This window comes from Rhinolophus sinicus, linkage group LG12 (assembly GCF_036562045.2).
Source record: "Rhinolophus sinicus isolate RSC01 linkage group LG12, ASM3656204v1, whole genome shotgun sequence".
Classification (NCBI taxonomy): Eukaryota; Metazoa; Chordata; class Mammalia; order Chiroptera; family Rhinolophidae; genus Rhinolophus; species Rhinolophus sinicus.
Genome location: NC_133761.1, coordinates 65,337,689 through 65,357,108, shown reverse-complemented (window position 1 = coordinate 65,357,108; position 19,420 = coordinate 65,337,689). Strand labels below are relative to the sequence as shown.

General features: G+C 37.5%; 1 protein-coding gene across 3 annotated transcripts; it reads right to left on the bottom strand.

Moving 5' to 3' along the window:
• Nucleotides 1–595: 595 nt before the first annotated feature.
• LOC141566965 (complement factor H-related protein 1-like) lies at nucleotides 596–13,688 on the bottom strand. Of its 3 annotated transcripts, none has more exons than XM_019750925.2 (6): nucleotides 11,348–11,637; nucleotides 9,244–9,438; nucleotides 8,640–8,816; nucleotides 6,489–6,662; nucleotides 2,921–3,102; nucleotides 596–2,474 (listed from the first exon to the last, which is right to left on the bottom strand). In XM_019750925.2, the coding sequence occupies exons 1-6, from the start codon at nucleotides 11,403–11,405 to the stop codon at nucleotides 2,463–2,465; spliced, it is 798 nt and encodes a 265-aa protein (XP_019606484.2). In that variant the 5' UTR covers nucleotides 11,406–11,637; the 3' UTR covers nucleotides 596–2,462. The 3 variants fall into 3 exon arrangements, with proteins under 3 accessions (XP_019606484.2, XP_074173171.1, XP_074173170.1); XM_074317070.1 differs by lacking the exon at nucleotides 596–2,474 and adding an exon at nucleotides 12,939–13,688 and having other exon boundaries at nucleotides 2,861–3,102; nucleotides 11,348–11,575; XM_074317069.1 differs by lacking the exon at nucleotides 596–2,474 and having other exon boundaries at nucleotides 2,861–3,102; nucleotides 11,348–11,641.
• Between the last annotated feature and the right edge of the window lie 5,732 nt (nucleotides 13,689–19,420).

Genomic DNA, 19,420 nt, shown 5'->3' with positions numbered 1-19,420 from the left:
TGTGTGGATCTAGAAAGCCAAACATACGGCAGATGAGTTTGCTGAGATGAAGGGCTCTAATCCAGTCTCAGCACCCTGGGGAGGTGGGTGTGGGGAATGGGCAGACGCTGGTGAATATGTTCAGACTTCGGTCATAAGATGAATAAGGTCTTGGAATTTCACAGACAGTATGGTAATTATAGTGAATAACCCTGTATTGTACACTCGAATGAGAGTAGGTCTTAAATGTTCTCAGCAGGAGGAATGGAATTGTGTGAGGAGATGGGTGTGCTAATCAACCTAATTGTAGAAATGATTTTGTGATGCATATGAAGTCATGACACCGTTCACCTTAAATTGACACAACATTCTATGTCGGTTATCTCAATACAGCTTGAAAATTTTAAATGAAAAGATATTGACACGGTATAGGAATCAAAAACAGAGAATGCACTGAATTAGTACCTCATTTGATGTAACAGCTATTAAAAGATGAAGAATAAATAATACTAGGGAAGTCATGTTCATTGTCATAGCTGTGATGGTACTATATTGCTTAGATGTGAAATTTACCTCTTTTTTCGAGAGACACACTAAAAATTCAGAAGAAATTTCATAATGTCTGCAAATATTTTTAATGGTTTACCTCACTCTCCTGAAACACACACTCACACAAGAGAGAAATCTATGCGGACACTGGTAAGTACAGTAGCAAATAGGGAAAAATGTTAACACTGGTTGAATATTGACTGTGTCTCCGCCAGAGTTCATTAATCTATTATCTCAACTATTCTGTATGTTGGATGGTTGGGGGAAAAGTGTGGTCTGAGTTTATCATCTCTACAGAACTTTCCATCTGGTCGCTGTATAGAGCTCTTTGGATGTTCATAAGTTAGTAAATTATGTCTAATAACAATAATATTCATAAATGGTTGCTGGCCAATATCCAATGCCAAGAGCACAGCACACAAAGCATTTTTCTTTTCTAAAGTGAGAAAATGTAACTTAGGGGATAGCGTGTGACTGTTCTTCACCATCTGTGTATCTCTGATGTGACATAAAATGAAGTACATGCCTCACCTCGAAGATTTGTAGCATCAGAATATTCTTGTTGGAGAGTCTGAGACTCAGAGACCAGTCAGCAGTGAGGAGAGATGCAGGCCGTCCTTTCCTTCTTCCCAGTCAGCTTTCCACGGATGAGCTGTTCATCACACCCCATCATGGAGTTCCTACTGATCCCCCTAAAATCTAGGCTGACGTTCAGTTTCATGTCCACATTTTTCAGATTTTTCATAGAAACTTTAAAATGTGTCTGTCCAGGAGGGAGTTTAGCTAATTCATGCGGATGAAATGTGTGATCATAAAAACTATTTTTCAGGATCTTGTGGAACATTTGCCAAAATACTTCTGTCCCCGTAAGTGCATGACACTGTCACAGCCATCAAGGTTATTACGACAAGGTCTTCACAGTTCTCAGCTTGCACCGCCTTGCTTTTTAGTTTTATTTTAAAATAATGTACTCTTGTGATTAAACGGTGACCTGCTAAAGGCGGAGCAATCAGACTCTAAAGAATAAAGAGGTTAAACATCAAGTCTTACTTCTATTATCTCTAAACTCTAGTCCCTGTAGAAATTCTGCCAGTGTTGTGTAAACACTAGAGTTCAAAGTGGGGTGTGGGTGTGTGTTTATTCTTGATATGGATTATTTTTATGTTAGTGAATAACTGTTACTCAACTGGATTCTAAGTCCTCTTTATGATTTGCTTGAATTATTAAAAGTGTTAGAATCTTGTAGGAAGGGCTGCATGTCATCATTTTGTGTGTATTTTTCTTTACATGTAAGTAAGCTAAAAAGAGGAACTGATTAATTTTTGGTATCTTGTCACAAGCATAGTTTGGTATTTATATGTTTGTGAAGTGATACTATTTCACAGATAAAAAGCAGGATATTTCCTCCAAAATCGTATCTCAGAATGCCACAGAAATTATGGCGGAAGCTTTGAGAGAGTTCGAGAATGGTGGACGAAGGCAGGCTCTCGAGTGGCTGCATCTACTTTCTGGTCACAGGTGTCCTATGAATGCGACATGGCACTTGAGTTTGTCACGTTTTAATGCAGTGCTTTTTGTAGTAAGGTTTTATTCTCAGAGTATCATCATTTCATCTACTTCAGAGTAACACAAATTCTGATTTATGAACAAAAATGAGTTAAACAACAATTCAAAAAATAGAGAATTGTGATTATAATAAAAAATCCTGAGTGTGTGTATTATAATTTCATGACTTCATTCTATCTCTATCTTCTCACACAAGTGGGATACTCCACTTTCCCTTCCCGACAGCGTGCTCGAAATGCAGAATGTGGTGACTCTTCACGATACCCAGCTTTACACATAAATTCAACAATATCATGTTTTAGAATAAATTTTTTTCTCGTAAGTTCCTTTAAACTGTATATTATGTTTTTCCATAATTTCTTCTGATATTACACATGCATCTGAAGGTACAAAAAAATGAACATAAAAAATTAAGTAGGATACATTTTCCACAGATTTTCAGACTTTCACATAGAATCCTTTATACTCGTCCAGGAATTCATTCTCAAAATCCTTTCCAATCCAACTTATTGGAAATCCATCATGTACATGTAAATCATTTTATACAAGCAATGATATAAAAATGAGGACCTGTTAAATGTGTGATAATTAACTGTCATAAACAATTGTAGTGTCAATTATCAGAAAGAGCTGTTATTAAAGAATGTTGTTGCTGTTGTTGCTTAAGAATTTTTCAAACTTTATTTCTTCACACATGCATATTTGCTATACAAGCAATCAGTAGAATTGTTGTAAATTAATTCATCAAAATTTGATTATAAACAGCAAAATCTCACACTCATTACACTGATTTTCTCAGAATGCATGAGACCATCAAAGGACTCACCTCAGCATTTTGGTGGTTCTGCCACTCTCCATCTCCACATGTTATCTGCTTGTCTCCCTGACGTTCATACAAGCACTGGCATTGGTATTCAACACATGACCCTGGAGCATATTCTGCTAACGGGAATGTGGTGATGCCTCCATTTTGAGTAGGTGGAGGGGGCCCACATTTTCCTTCAGACTCTAAGAAAGGATATTATTTGATTTATTGAGAGACCAAAGAAAAACACAGGTTAACATAAGCAAATAAAAACATAGCAAAATATATAATATGAAGACTTGTGATTTCTGATATCAGAAAAGACTCATTGAAGCAATTTTAATCATCTATCTGGGAGTCAAATATTAAGTCCTTCTGTCACCACACATGAAGGTACATGTGAAACATTAACAAATACGTTTGCTTTACAGTATTCCAGTATTAAAAATGGTTTTCTTCATAAATATGTGGTGGGCAGATGGAAAGCTAAGATAAACAAAGTTTCTTGTTCTTATCTACACTTATTGCAGTGTCTATTGGCTCTCATGCCAATTTTCACTGGGTTCATTTTTTTTTCAGAACAAATGTCAACTCCTTTAATAAAATTAAAGAATTACAAATCTGTATAATATGAAAAAGATTTTTTTACTTCCTCCCTGGACAAGATGAGGTAGAAACATTGCTGCTTATTCCTTCTGCCTTGTGTAACTAAAACTCCTGAACACACTATAAATACCAACATAAGACTGTGGAAGATGTAGAGAAGAAGTCAATCTGATTAGCGACCTTGGGTTTCAGGAAATACCCTGCAGTGAGTTGTTTGGGTTTTCCTCTTGCCTTCTGTATATTATGCACTGGGTATGAAGACTGAAACCCAGACATGCTATCAAGTTTATAAAAACAACAACAAAAACACAGTCTCAGGAAGAGCCTGCTTTCTGTAGCCAAAGGAGCAGCCTTTTCAAGAAAGAAACAATTTTGTGCAATACTCTCCTCAATCTAGAAAAACATCGTCGAAGAAACCTAAGTAAGACCAACCCTCTGGCCACCATGATTAACAGATGCCAGAAAGGAGCCTAGATTTTTACCCACAGGCTGAAGGAACAAGATACCTCTGCCCTTTCTGTGCTTTCCGTGGAGACCAAGTACGAGGCCGGGATTTGCACCCTGTGTGGTAGTAAGGGAGTTCCAGTACATAAAAGATTGAGTGGAAATCAGAGTCTCAAAACATAATACTCCGACCATGTGGAATACAACTGAAAATCACTCATCATATCAAGGACGAGGAAAGTCTCAAAAGAGAAAACACAATCAACAAGACAACACTGAGATGACATGGATGTTGGAATTATTAGACAATGATTCATAAAACTCCATTGACATTTGGAAATTATATATATGACATTCGGAAATTTTCCAAAGGAAATTATAGAGCTGAAAACTAGAATCACAGAATTTGCAAAAATCTCATGGGAGGACTCAACCCTAGATTGCAGCTGACAGAGGGATAAAGCCCTAAGTTTGAATTTCGAACCATAGAAATTACTCACTTGGGAAATAGATCAAAACAACAACCAACAAAGAACAGAGCTTAAGGGAGCTGTTGGACGATACCAAACACTGGAAACCCAGAAAGAGAAAAGAAAGGGGTTAAAAACGAACACAAAGTCCAGAAAACGTGGCTGAAAATTTTCAGTAGGAAATGAGGCATAAACCTACATATTTCAAAAGATGAACTTCAAACAGGATAAAACAAAGAAATTCATGCCAAGAAGATATATCAGAACCTACCTGCTGAAAACTAAAGAAAAAGAAAAAAATCTCAAAAGTAGCAAGATAGAAAAACTTCCAATGTCAATGGGGTTCTCATCTGTGACTATGGAACCAGAAATAAGGACAGCATTTTTCAAGTTATGGAAGTAAACAACTGTTAACTCCAAATTCTATATCCAGTGGATAGAATCCTTTAGAATTAAAGGGAGAAATAAAGGCATTCTCAGTAAGGAAAATAAAGTGAATCTGTGTCCAGCAGACTTACCTTAGACGAATTGCTACAGGAATCTTCAAATAGAAAGGAAATGATAGCAACAGGAGGATTGAGACTTCCGGAAGAAATAAAACACAATGGAATTGATAAATATAGGGTTAACTGTATACTGATGGGGGTGCCAAAAAATGTGTACATTTGACTTGTGTTCATCTTTTGTTATTGGCATATATTGAATATTACAATTTAATACAGATTGTCCTCTTAAAATGTGTATACTTTTTTTTGGCACTCTCTGTAGTTGATGTATTATAGAAATGTACACTTGAAACCTATATGATTTTACTAACTGTCACCCTAATAAATTTCATAAAAAAATTACAATAAAAATCGGGGTAAATATAATAAGTATACTTTTTTCTAATGAGTTTGTTAAATGACTACTGATGTTTGTGCAAAATTACATCCTTTGATATCATGCTAATGTATGTAGAGGAAATAGGTAAGGCATATCTGTTTCAAGTGTGGGGAGACTAAATGGACCTAAATGGAAGGAAGTTTCCACATTTTACTTGTAGTAGTAACATTTCAACAGTAGTAGGGAGTGGTAAGCTACATATATACCTTAATACCTCAAGAAACCACTAATAAAACTATCCTCAGTAATACTAGAGACATATCAAAATAAAATTATTTTGAAATGTTCACAAAATTCTGAAAGGAGGAAAGAAAAAAAGGAAGGAGAAATGAGATACAGAGGAAACACACAAAAAACAAATAATGAAATTGCTGACATGGCTCCAATATATCAATGATGATTTTTAAATGTAAATGGCTTGAATATACCAGTTAAAAGACTGAAATGGCCGGTGGACACATAAATAAAACCCAACCATACGCTGTCTGCAGAAAAATCACTTCATACTTGAAAATGTAGGTAGGCTCAAAGTAAAACAGTAAGAAAATATACACCAGGCCAAAGTTTAAGTGGATAATACCGTATATCCTTTGTTGGTGCCCCGTGTTTCCTAACCCTAAACCCTGGAGTGTAAATATGTCCAGGTACTCGGACTGTTTTCTATACCCTCTAATTCCCTGGGTGAGGTCAGCTAATAGCCCACCTTAATATGTAATCTGTATGCCGAAGAAGCCGAAATTTATATCCCGTTCTATTAGGTTGGTGCAAAAGGAATTGCGGGTTTTGCAATTGTTAACCTTTTAAACTGCAATTGCTTTTGCACCAACCTAATATGATCACGCCCCAGCTGCCTATTCCAGGTCTCAAAGTGGAATTCCACAGGTCTGCCCAACAGACTTAAGGTGCCTTTAATATATTTATTCCTCAGGAAAAACCGAGTGTCTTAATACGTCAGGTGGGGAATGTTCCATGATTCCAACCATTCTACTCTGGTCGAAGCTTTCATAAAATCAATAGACCATAATTTTTATTGAGTCTGCAAAGAGAACTGGACTTTAAGCGCCCATATTTTATGTGCGTTAAAAGTTTTTACTACACAGAAACTACTTCACTATGTATTTATGTCAACATACTTTGTCCCTAATGTATTCTCCAAAATTAGGGAAGAGCAGTAAGATGCTGACCTTTGCACTGAGGTGGTTCCGTCCAGGATCCATTTAAACACATCACTTCTCCGTTCCCAAATAGGGTCAAAGGCCCGATGCACTCATAATGTACGGTGTCGCCCGGTAGATACTTAGGCATCTCGTCTACTAGACGAGCATTTTCCACTGCGGGAGGATTCGCACAGGAAACATCTGAATAGGAAGAAAGAGCATGTGTCTAATGTAACAACCATTTTGAATGCAAATCCACAAAGGGAGTTTCCATATATTTCAAGGGAACTTTAAAATCAACGGCTCATCTGTCATGAAAGATTGATAATTTTTTAATTTCCACGTAAGATTGAAAAAAGAAGGTAAAGGATTTTTTGTAAGATTCTAAGCCTTAAATCTCTTTCCCATTTTTTCCAGACGGTTAATAGACATTTTCAGGGGAATAGAAATGATCTTTTTAATTTGATACTTCCCTTGAGTTTAGTAAAATAAGTATTAATTATATAAATTCAAGGTGAATTTATAAACCACAAAAAACTCATAATTAAGAATTATTTGACATCAGAATTTGGTTTGTAATCATCTTGTTTATAAGTTGTAATTTTAGACTGTTACAGAAATAAACACGGTAGCCACTTCCTTAGAGAAAAGAAAAGAATTAACACACTTTGAGGAATACCATTGTTGAAGGAAGACGATGATCAAAGGAATGAACAAACAGGAATTGTGGAAAAATAAGGAAAAATAAATGTATAATTCATAAAAACACTCTTGTGGGTAGTGAACACACAATGCGATAAACGGATGATATATAATATAAATGTACACTTGAAAACTATATCATTTTACTAAACAATGCGCCCCTAATAAGTTTAATAAAAACATTGCAGTGATTTTGGGGAGGGGGCAATGTTTAAGGCACCACCATGAGCCAAGTGTAATTCCTCAGAGAGATTCAGGGAGATATGAAGTCATAATTGGCTATGGTGAGGGTTCCCAAACTAAGGTATGGGTGGTCTTTTTGGGAATTGTTAAAACAGTCTCAGGGTCACGTACATGGCCTTTGACTCTGAGACTGAATGTGCCTGTGAACTCGCATTTGCGTTTCTAACATCTCAGAAGATGCAGTGCCTGCTGTCCCTGGACCGCACTCTGAGAACGAAGGGGCGAGGAGACTAACGATAGTGTACCCGTGCCATCACTTTCGTGGAGACATAAACGTTCTTTGACTGGGCTTAAAACATCACTTATGTCCGTTTTTGAATAGTGCTAGAAGTAATTCTATATTATAGTACTGCAGACGCTTTGATAAATAAATTTTACAATGTCCTCACGCTACTACTGCATGTCTGTTTCCCTATCCAACGGCTCCTAATACACTGTACAGTATTGGATCCTTCCATGTGGCAACATTCGTGACCTTTATAAGCCAATTGTTCTCCTGACCTATATGATCTCTCTCTTCCAACTCATGAGCGTGGCATTATCAAACCTGGGTGGGTGAGAACATGCCTCCTCTGAAAGGAAAACAATACGCGTTTGTTCAACAAATCATTAAAAATACACAATGGCCAATAATTATAGTCTAAAACAATACTTAGGTAAACGTAAAACCACTGAAAGCTGTACAATGTTTTTCTTATACCGTGAAAATCTTAGCAGTCTTGACTTAGTGATATTGATTGATTCTACATTTATCAGAAGTGTAACAAGGGAGCAGTGATAATTAAAGCCTGGAGAGATATGGATGCAGGTAACGCTTGAGACCAAACTTCTTACGTTCCAGATTGACATTCAGTATGTCAATCATACTGAATAAAATACACAAAATCAGCATCCCACAGGGATGCTCTCATCCATGGTGACTGTCAACTTCGGTGCTCTTTGTGCCGAGGACAATAGAAACTGTGACTGAGCCCCAGGCTGATGTCACCATATTCCTACACGGACCCACTTTGCCATCATGGGCTGTGTTTCTGACTAAGGTCCATCAATAGGCTCATTTATTTTTCAACATACGCATCTGGAGTTCAGTGTATCCACTCACACACTTGGAAGAATAAAAGCAAACAGGTGCACTGGTGGAAAAAGAAGCTGCCATGAACATTTTACCACAGTTATTGTGGGTGAGTCTTAGAAAATCACAGACATTCTGGGATCTCAGACGAGTTTACTTACTGACACGGATGCATGTGGGAGGAGGGGACCAGCCATTCTCCGTACATGTCATTGAGGTCTGCTCATTGGGAAGGCTGTAGCCGGGATGGCAGTCAACTTTTGCAGAATCACCCTGAAAATATTTTCTTTGGTGATATGGAGAAACACCATTTTCCACAGATTGGAAAACACATTTTCCTAAGAATTATAAAACGATGAATGAAAAACTCATAAATTTGTTCAAGATAGTAAATTAAAAATTATCTTTACAATATTTAAATTACATGCATAAGCATGGAAAACATATAGTTTAAGAAAAACTAAGCTACTTCCAAATGTTTCTTAAGGAAGAAAAGTCTGTTCAATAATCCTTTATCTGTAGTTTTCATAATTAAAATATGTGTAAACGAAATAGGTTTTCTCATCAAGTCTCTATTTTTATTTTGTATGTTATATTAATGAAGACTCCTCATAAAAGGAGAACCTATATTGGTCATTTGCTCATAGAGCTCAGCCCTTGACCTTGTTTTCATCACACAAGGCTTCCTTGTGTTCTCCTGTGTGTTTTCCACTCTCCACTCTTAGAATTATTTACACACACACTATTATAAAGAGGTGTACGTACTGCGACAGGGCACTGGTGGCGACCATCCTTCTCCTGTGCAAGTAACCCAATGCCAGAACGATTCTGAATGAGTCACAAAGCTGTCATTACAGGAATAGTAATACCAGCTTCCTACAGTTACTGGGAAGTCTGGTTTATATTTATTTTCCTTATATAGGCTTCCATGTTTTATTTCAGGAAAATCACATGATTGAACTGGCAATAAAAACAAACAAAAAAACAGTATGAATAATGTTTGCCTTAATAAAAATCCAACGAGAGACAAATTATTTCATTGATGAGTTATATTTTCTTAACCATAATTACACTCATTGTGTCAAGATTTCTAGGATGACAAAGTTATAAAATTCAGATGCCGTAAATAAGACTTGTTTTGTGATCATTTCACAATATATACAAATAAGGAATCAGTATGTTTTGCACTTGAAACTAATACAATGTTATATGTCAATATTATCTAAATAAATAAATAAATAAATAAATAATCCTTTCCCTTATATTTTTCTGCACGTGGAGGTCTGTTCATGGTGATAATAGCCGTCCCTTCAATAGTATCATACTTTCAAACTTCATGTGCGCTTGGGCCCTGATGTAACACTAAGGCCACTTACCTACAACTAGTGTCATTACATTTCTGATTCATGGAATATCCACTGTAAGTGTGGGCCACCTTTACAATGAACTGTGATGGATAAAGAAAAGGAATAGGATAGTTGGGACAGAAAACACTTGAAAGGGGCTAAAGAAACATCCCTGGAAATAAAATACCCCATTGAATTGAGTGGCATTTTGTGACAGGTGATGGCTTTAGAAAGTTCCAGCATCTTCAACATCCTCCCTCCTAAAAGGGAGCCTAACTTCCCTCCACCTGCCTGTACTGGACTCAGTGACTCTCTTCTAGACCACGTGTGGCTGAGGTGACAGTGTGACCAGGTCACGAGAGGTGTGGAGGCTTCCTCCTCTCTCTCACATCACTGGCCCTTGGGAATCGAGACGCCAGTCAAGCATCCTATGGAGACCCGTGGGTTTAGGCCCTGAGGCTGCTGCCGAAAGCCCAGGAGGGAGCCGTCCTGGCAGCCGCCCTCCATGATGGCCACCGAGGCCACGTCCTGACTCAAGAGCCTGCCTCTGACCTTGGCAGCTAAGCCACTCCCAAACTCCAGACCCAGGGGAATCTGAGGTGATGGATGCACAAGTCGTTCTTATGGGGGAGCTGGGGTGTGGGGAGCTTTCAATGGGGATCTCTGAAATCTTTCTTGAGGTGTTACTGTTAGCGAAGGAAACGACCCCAATTACATAATGTACAAAACCCCACATGCAACATTGTTTGAAATGAAAAATGAACAGTTTTGCATATTCCAGTCATATCTGGTATTTAATGGGTCCCCATAAAGCTCATTAGGAGAACTGGAAAATGAGAGGACTGGATATTAAACTAAAATGACAGACAGAAAATCATAATGAAGAATGTAAATTTAACTGAAGAAGTGATTTTTTTAAAAAACTTTCAAATTTTCAACGTTTGTCCATGATCTCAGAAAACAAATGAAAATGTATTGGGATTACACTGGAAATTAAAAATATATTCCATTTTGATTAACAGAGATATGTGTTGCATGCACTAATTTTGTTAAATATTAACAATTCAGTGATATTAATGACCTTTAAAAGCTTTATAAAGCTAAAATTAAAACATAATAAACTGAGTATATTTAAAATGTGTGATTTGATGAGTTTTGATATAAGACCCTGTAAAATCATCGCCATATGTAAGATTATGAAGAATTCCATCGCTCTCCAAAGTTTTCTGTGCTACAAATAAGACTCCCCCAAATACTCAAGCTTTTCTGCGACACATTTTCATGTCAAGTGTTCATGAGCCTATTCACGTCTCCCTAAGCAATAGGACTGGCTGTTCACGCTGTGGAACTCAGAAGACAGGAAACAATTGCTTTTGTTTTCCCCTAGGTGAATAGGTGATAGTTATCCCACATCTGATAATACAGATTATTTGTACCAGTTGATTCATTCAAAAAATAAAGACAAATGGAAGAGGTAAGTTACACTTAAGAAGGAACTTGAATATTGAGTAGTTTCCACTCACCTTGTGCGTGAGCCCAGGACACCCCCAGGGTGAGGATGACACTGATCAGCAGCAGCATGTCCGCTCTTCCCAATGGTCCCAGGACAAGTTCCCGTCGTGCTGAGTGGGGCTTAAGTCTGCTGCACAGCAGGTTTCAAGTGTGATTCTGGATTTAAGGGCTCTACCAAGAAGCTACTTTGTTGAGGTTATCTCGTAAATGTCAAAGAGTTTCGCAATATTCTTCAATTCCTGTTAAGGATTTCACAATCACTTCTGGACCTCATTTCCTGATAGTTACTGTATGAGTTTCTTTAGGGACAGTAACAGCCTAGCTCCAAAAGTGATGTGAAACACGAATTTTTTAAATTAAACACATTTTGAAAACAGGCGAGGTTCCTTCTTAGCCAAGAGAGTCATGCGGGAATAACCGAGTCAAATCACTTTGACTTCATCTTGTCCTTACTTGCCCTGCCCCAACTTTGTCACTCAGGCGTGTGGGGATGAGCAGAGTATTTGAACCCTATTCCACCACCTGGATTTCCTTCTGCTTAGGGAAGCACAGATTATTTATTTACTTATTTAATTTTAACTCACAATAGACTACAACACAACGTACAAGAGTTTCAGCATATTCTTGGCATTAAAATCGTCTTTAACTAATGTTTTGGGGACCTTTTGTTTTAGGGCCCAATAATTCAGATGCACACAATGATTTCCCAAGTAGGAATATAACTTAAGCATCCTCACCTGTCCTTTTCAGTGACTACTTACTTGCATTTATTCTATATTTCCTTTATGTGTATATCTAGTTACATATGTCATCTTTTAAGATACAGTTACTTAAGAGAAAAAGGGAAAACAAAGAAGCACATAGGTACAGAGAACAGACTGGTGGTAGCCAGAGGTGGGAGGTGAGAGGTGGGAGGTTGGGGAATGGGGAAGTGAGTGAAGAAGAACAAGCTCCCAGTTACCTAGGAATCAAAAACAGAGAATGCACTGAATTAGTACCTCATTTGATATAATAGCTATTAAAAGATGAAGAATAAATAATACTAGGAAAGTCATGTTCATTGTCATAGCTGTGATGGTACTATATTGCTTAGATGTGAAATTTACCTCTTTTTTCGAGAGACACACTAAAAATTCAGAAGAAATTTCATAATGTCTGCAAATATTTTTAATGGTTTACCTCACTCTCCTGAAACACACACTCACACAAGAGAGAAATCTATGCGGACACTGGTAAGTACAGTAGCAAATAGGGAAAAATGTTAACACTGGTTGAATATTGACTGTGTCTCCGCCAGAGTTCATTAATCTATTATCTCAACTATTCTGTACGTTGGGCGGTTGGGGGGAAAGTGTTCTGCGTGTATCATCTCTACAGAACCTTCCACTGGTTGCTGTATAGAGCTCATTGGATGTTCATAAGTTAGTAAGTTATGTCTAAGAATATTCATGACTGGTTGCTGCCCAATAGTCAATGGCAAGAGTGCAGCACACGAAGCATTTCTTTTCGAAAGTGAGAAAATGTACCTTAGGGGACAGCGTGTGACTGTCCTTCACCATCTGTGTATCTCTGATGTGACATAAAATGAAGTACATGCCTCACCTCGAAGATTTGTAGCATCAGAATATTCTTGTTGGAGAGTCTGAGACTCAGAGACTGGTCAGCAGTGAGGAGAGATGCAGGCCGTCCTTTCCTTCTTCCCAGTCAGCTTTCCACGGATGAGCTGTTCATCACACCCCATCATGGAGTTCCTACTGATCCCCCTAAAATCTAGGGCTGACGTTCAGTTTCATGTCCACATTTTTCAGATTTTTCATAGAAACTTTAAAATGTGTCTGTCCGGGAGTGATTTTAGCTAATTCATGCTGATGAAATGTGTGATCATAGAAATTATTTTTCAGGATCTTGTTGAAGATTTCCAAAATATTTCTATACCAATAAGTGCATGAAACTGTTAGCGGCCATCAAAGTTATTACGACAAAGTCTTCACAGTTCTCAGCTTGCATCGCCTTGCTTTTCAGTCTTCTTTATTTTAAAATAATGTACTCTTGTGATTAAATGGTAACATGCTAAAGGCGGAACAATCAGACTTTAGAGATAAGAATAAAGAGGTTAAACATCAAATCTTACCTCTATTATCTCTAAACTCAACTCTAGTCCCTGTAAAAATTCTGCCAGTGTTCTTCTGTAAACCCTAGAGTTCAAAGTGGGGTGGGTGTGTATGTTTATTCTTGATATGGATTATCATTTTTATGTTAGTGAATAACTGTTACATACTCAACTGGATTCTAAGTCCTCTTTATGATTTGCTTGAATTATTAAAAGTGTTAGAATCTTGAAGGAGGCTGTATCATCCTTTTTTGTACATTTTTCTCTTTGTATGTAAGTAAGCTAAAAAGAGGAACTGATGATTTTTGGTATCTTGTCACAAGCATAGTTTGGCATGTATATTGTTAAGTCCTGGAATCGTCCACCCCTCAGACAGACAGAGGACACACAAGATAATGCAAGTCACACAGCGAGGTTTATTTCCAGCTAGCTGGGGTCCCCCCCCCCCCCCCTGCCCGACGCAGCGGGTTTTAACAAGGACCCCTAGCCCTCCAAGCTAAGGGTTTTGATAGCATTTCTAAGGCACTCAGTAATTTTAGGGAGTACAAGGTAAACTATAATTCCCACATAGCTAAGGCATTTAGTAATTTTTCATAGTCTTAGGGAGTGCACGTTGAGCTATGCTTCAAAGAGTTTACAGATAAGCTACAAAAGCCTCCATTGCTTCAGAGAGCAGGAGATAAGCTATTAGGCACCTGGTCTCACATAACAATTAGGCCATTAGGTTATTTTAAGCTCAGGGCTGTTAACCCTATCTTAACCTTAAAGTAGCAGTTCTTATGCTAAAGTAGCAGTTCTCATGCTAACAGTCCCTTACAATATGTTTGTGAAGTGATATTATTTCAAAGATGAAAAGCAGGAAATGTTTTCTATTTCCTCCAAAGTCGTGTCTCAGAATGCCACAGAAATCGTGGAGGAAGCTTTGAGAGAGTCGAGAATGGTGGATGGAGGCAGGCTCTCAAGTGACTACATCTAATATCTGGTCAGTGTGTCGTATGACTACAACACGGCACTTCAGTTTGCCACGTTTTAATGCAGTGCTTTTCATAGTAAGGTTTTATCTTCTCAGAGTATCATTATTTCATGCACTTCAGAGTAACAAAAATTCTGACTTATGAACAAAAACAAATTAAACAACACTTCCAAAAATAAAATTGAGAACTGTGATTATAATAAAAAATCCTAAAAGAGTGTGCATATTATAATTTCGTGACTTCCTTCTATCTCTGTCTTCTCACACAACTGGGATACTCCACTTTCCCTTCCTGATAGATTGCTCAAAATGCAGAATGTGGTGACTGTATACGATACCTAGTTTTACACACAAATTCAATGATATCATCTGTTCTAGAATAAAGTTTTTTCTCATAAGTCTATTTAAACTGTATATTATGTTTTTCCATAATTTCTTCTGATATTACACATGCATCTGAAGGTAAAAAAAAAATGAACATAGAACATTAAGTAGAATACAAACATTTTCTACAGATATTCAGATTTTCAGATAGAATCCTCTATATTTGGCAAGGAATTTCTTCTCAAAACCTTTTTCCAAACAAACTTATTGAAAATCCATCATTTACATATGAATCATTTCACACAAGTAATGATGTAAAAATTAGGAACTATGTTTAATGTGTGATAATTAACAGTCAGAATCAAACATTCATAATGTCAATTATCATAGAAAGAGCTGTTATTAAAGAATATCTTATTGCTGTTGTTGCTTGATTAAGAATTTTTAAACTTTATTTCTTCCTATTTGCATATTTGGTAGACAAGCAATCGGTAGAATTATTGTATATTAATTCATCAAAATTTGATTATAAACAGGAAAACATCACGCTCATTACACTGATTTTCTCAGAACCCACGAGAACATCAAAGTACTCACCTAAGCATTTTGGTGGTTCTGACCACTTTCCATTTCTACTGACGTTCATACAAGAACTGGCATTGGTATCTAACTGATGACCCTGGAGCATATTTTGCCAATGGGAATGTGGTGATGTCTCCATTTTTCATAGGTGGAGGGGGCCCACATTTTCCTTTACACTCTAAAATATGATATTATTTGATTTATTGAGAGACCAAAGAAAAACACAGGTTAACATAAGCAAATGAAAACATAGCAAAACATGTAATATGAAGACTTGTGATTTCTGATATCAGAAAAGACTCATTGAAGCAATTTTAATCACTTACACTGAGAATCTGATATCAGAAAAGACTCATTGAAGCAATTTTAATCACTTACACTGAGCTGTCTTGTGGTTTTGATTTGCGTTTCCTTAATAGCTAATGAAGTTGACCATTATTTTCATATATCTTTCGGTTGTTTGTATTCTTCTTAGGAGAAGTTTCTATTCATGTCCTCTGTTTTTTTTTTTTTTTTTTTTTTTAATTAACAAGACCCTACTATATGCTGTCTGTAGAAAACTCACTTCATACTTGAAAACATAGGTAGGCTCAAAGTAAAACACTGGGAAAAATATGCACCAGGCCAAAGTTTAAGTGGATAATACCATATTTCCTTTGTTGGTGCCCCGTGTTTTCTGAACCCTAAACCTTGGAATGACCCATGACCAGGTTCTCAGAATTTTTTTCCATATACACTAATTCCCTGGGTGAGATCAGCTAGCATCCCATCTTTAAATATAATCTATATGCTGAAGAACCCCAAATTTATATCCCGTTCTCTGATCCGTCCCAGCTAGTCCAGGTCTCAAAGTGGAATTCCATAGGTCTGCCAAACGGACTTAAGGTGTCTTTACTATATTTATTCCTCGGGAAAAACTAAGTGTCCTGATGCATAAGATGGGGAATGTTCCATGATTCTAACTACTCTACTCTGGTTGAAGCTTTCATAATGTCAATAGACTATATTTTTTAATCAGTCCATAAAAAGAATTGGGTTTTAAGCACCATCATTTTATGTGTATTAAAATTCTTTACTGCACAGAAACTATTTCACTTTGCATTTATATCAACATATTTTGTCCCTAATATATTCTCTAAAACTAGGGAAGAGAAATAAGATGCTCTGCTTTGCATTGAGGTGTGAATATTTTCCAAATATTTTCCTAATGGCTGCGTATTATTTTATACACTTCAAGATTGAATGTAGAATGAGTTTTACATTTGTAATTAATACGAGAAAGTAAAATGCTAAAAAATAGTATCTAACTCTATACTACAGTGATGTTCATAAAAGTTTAAATAATTTACCTCATTTTATAATGTGTTATGTAGGCAGCTTGCTCAAAGCTTTTAAAGAAGCAGAACTATGCAGGTAAAAATGATAATGCATTTTCTCTTCCTTAATAAGAGTGTATAATGGGTAATCGATCACAATTTACTATAAAATGAGTTTAATATAGAGACATTTTTTATCGTTTTTAAGTTATTCTATTTATCACAATGTGGAACTGTCATAAAGATCTGCATATTTTCCGTGCAAATCAGTGACACCAGACAAACACACCCACACACATCATTCAGTGGGGAGTGTTTTCTCCAGTAAATGCTGAGGTAACAGTTGGATTCGGGAAAAGTAAAATGAAACCTTGGCCTGTGTCAAGTCTTCAGTTTGGGCGAAGGCCCAGTAAAGGCCAAAGCTCCAAAATCCTTACAGCCCACAGGTCAGCTAGCATAAATCTTTAAAAAAATTAAGCTAAAATATAGTAGAAAAAATTATAATAGATATTTTATCTTCCCTAATAAGAGTTTATACTGGATAACTGAACACAATTTAGTATAAAATGAGTTTGACATGGAGACATTTTTTATCCTTTTTAACTTGGCTAACACCCATTGGTACGTAAAAAAACATTAAAAGGAAGAAACAAAATACAAAACGTTAAAATGGATAATTTAAATATCCAACAAAAGTGAGTCAAAAATCTCACTGCACAGCTTTGGGTTCAATAAGGTGACCTGAGCAAACAGCTCTTAGAAAATCTCCATGAACTTCAGGGCCGTGGGACGGGGACCCCGCTCAGCAAAGGGCGATCTGTTCTGTCTGGAAGCGCTTCTCTGTCCCCCTAACGAGGAATCTGTGTAGGTTTTCTAAGGAAAGGAGTTTTCAGAAGAGCCCCAGGCTTCAATATCTGACATATGAATTCCACAGGTGACATATTCCAGCATATAAATTACACAGGGATTATATTCCAACATGATGCTTTGTGAACCCGTACCTTCCCTGAAAAACATAACTTTTATGTGTAGGAACAAACACTAGGACATAAAAGTCTGATCACCTAAAAACAGGTACAACAGGCAACACGTCTCAGCTAAAAACAAATGAGTTTACACCCGCAGCCACAAAAGGCTCCTTACTAGTTACTAAGTCACTGGATGCTGCACTGTGGCAAGAACTTAAACTGAAAGATGGACTGACTTTTCACCCTACTAGCAATTAATCTTAACAGACAAAAAATTATCTATATTTTCTCAACATTCTGTATCTCTTCAAATGAAACCACCTCAGCCTACCCCGCCCCCAAACACACCCAAAAATAATTCAGATAAAGGAAATTTTTGTTCACTGGTCACCAGGACAACGAACACTAACATCGTGAATGACTTACTAATGCATGTGGGCTGACGGATATGGTAATTAGCGTGACCATGGTGATCATTTCACAACGTATACATATATCAAATAGCAGCTGTACACCTTAAACATGCGCAATTCCTATTGGTCATGATACCCCATTAAAGCGGAAAAAAGTCACATTGCAGAAAATAAAAATATGAGAACTGAAACAGAAACAAACACTAGAGAGAATGTACATAGTTAAGGTGGTTCATAAGAAATTTACCAAACTGAGAAATACCAGGCAAGAGGAGTTGAGAAACAGTAAGTTCCCTCCATAAACAATGAGGAAACCGAATTAAATGCACGGACACAACCTTGTGAGGCTTGTGGAAACACTCAGGGTCTAATGAAAATTCTGGAGATAGAGGCAAATGATGTGAGCTCTACCCTCAAAGTGCCTCTATTTGGGGGTCTTTTTCCAGACTACAACAGCGGAGGAAAAACCCTTGGCAAACCAGAGTATACTGACTAAAGTACACAAAAGTCAGTGATCTCACAGAAGTGGACAGCACTAGAAGTTGAACGTAGAGAACCAGAGGAAGAAATTATGGAATGTAACGTAGAGCTCAACAGATCTGCACAGAAATCACTAGAGTCTTTGGCTGAATATATTACACTACAGTGCAGGGCACAACCCCATGAGAATGGGTAACTGCCAGAGGAAACACCCCACAAATCAAAGATTTCCAGAGCACACACAACACTGGAAAACATTCCGATTTGATCAGAGTGGAACGACGTCTTTAAACACCAGTCCTTAGTAGAGAGACCAGAAGAGGCCTCACTCATCCGCATTCTGAATAAACTAGTCTTAGAGTAAAGGCTCCTAGACCAGCCATAGTAAAGTTTAATTAAGAGCCTTGAAGGGGTCAAGAAGACCCATAACCCACTAAGCCTTCCAAAACGAAATGAAGGCCAGCAACCCGAACCCCCACGACATGCGCCTAGGGGAGGTAACTCAGGTGGCGGCCCTGTCCCTCTTGCTTCTTCATGGCCTCCACTCTTGGACGCTTTTCCTGTGATGCTGTGCTGAACCTTCTCTGCTAGATCCCCGGGCTCCCACAGGGATGCTCTATCCATGGTGACTGTCAACTTCGGTGCTCTTTGTGCCAGGACAATAGAAACCGTGACTGAGCCCCAGGCTGATGTCACGTTATTCCTACATGGACCCACTTTGTCATCATGGGCTGTGTTTCTGACTAAGGTCTCTCAGTCAGCTCATTTGTTTTTCAACATTCGCACCCGGAGTTCAGTGTATCCACTCACACAGTTGGAAGAATAAAAGCAAACAAGTGCACTGGTGGAAAAATAAGCTGCCATGAACATTTTGCCACAGTTATTGTGGGTGAGTCTTAGAAAATCACAGACATCCTG

Coding starts and splice junctions, on each gene's coding strand:
- LOC141566965 (XM_074317070.1), bottom strand. CDS start 11,405: ATGCTGCTGCTGATCAGTGTCATCCTCACCCTGGGGGTGTCCTGGGCT. Junction 8,817..9,243: donor GCCACCAGTGCCCTGTCGCA/GTACGTACACCT, acceptor TATAATTCTTAG/GAAAATGTGTTTTCCAATCT. Junction 6,663..8,639: donor TCCCACATGCATCCGTGTCA/GTAAGTAAACTC, acceptor CTTCCTATTCAG/ATGTTTCCTGTGCGAATCCT.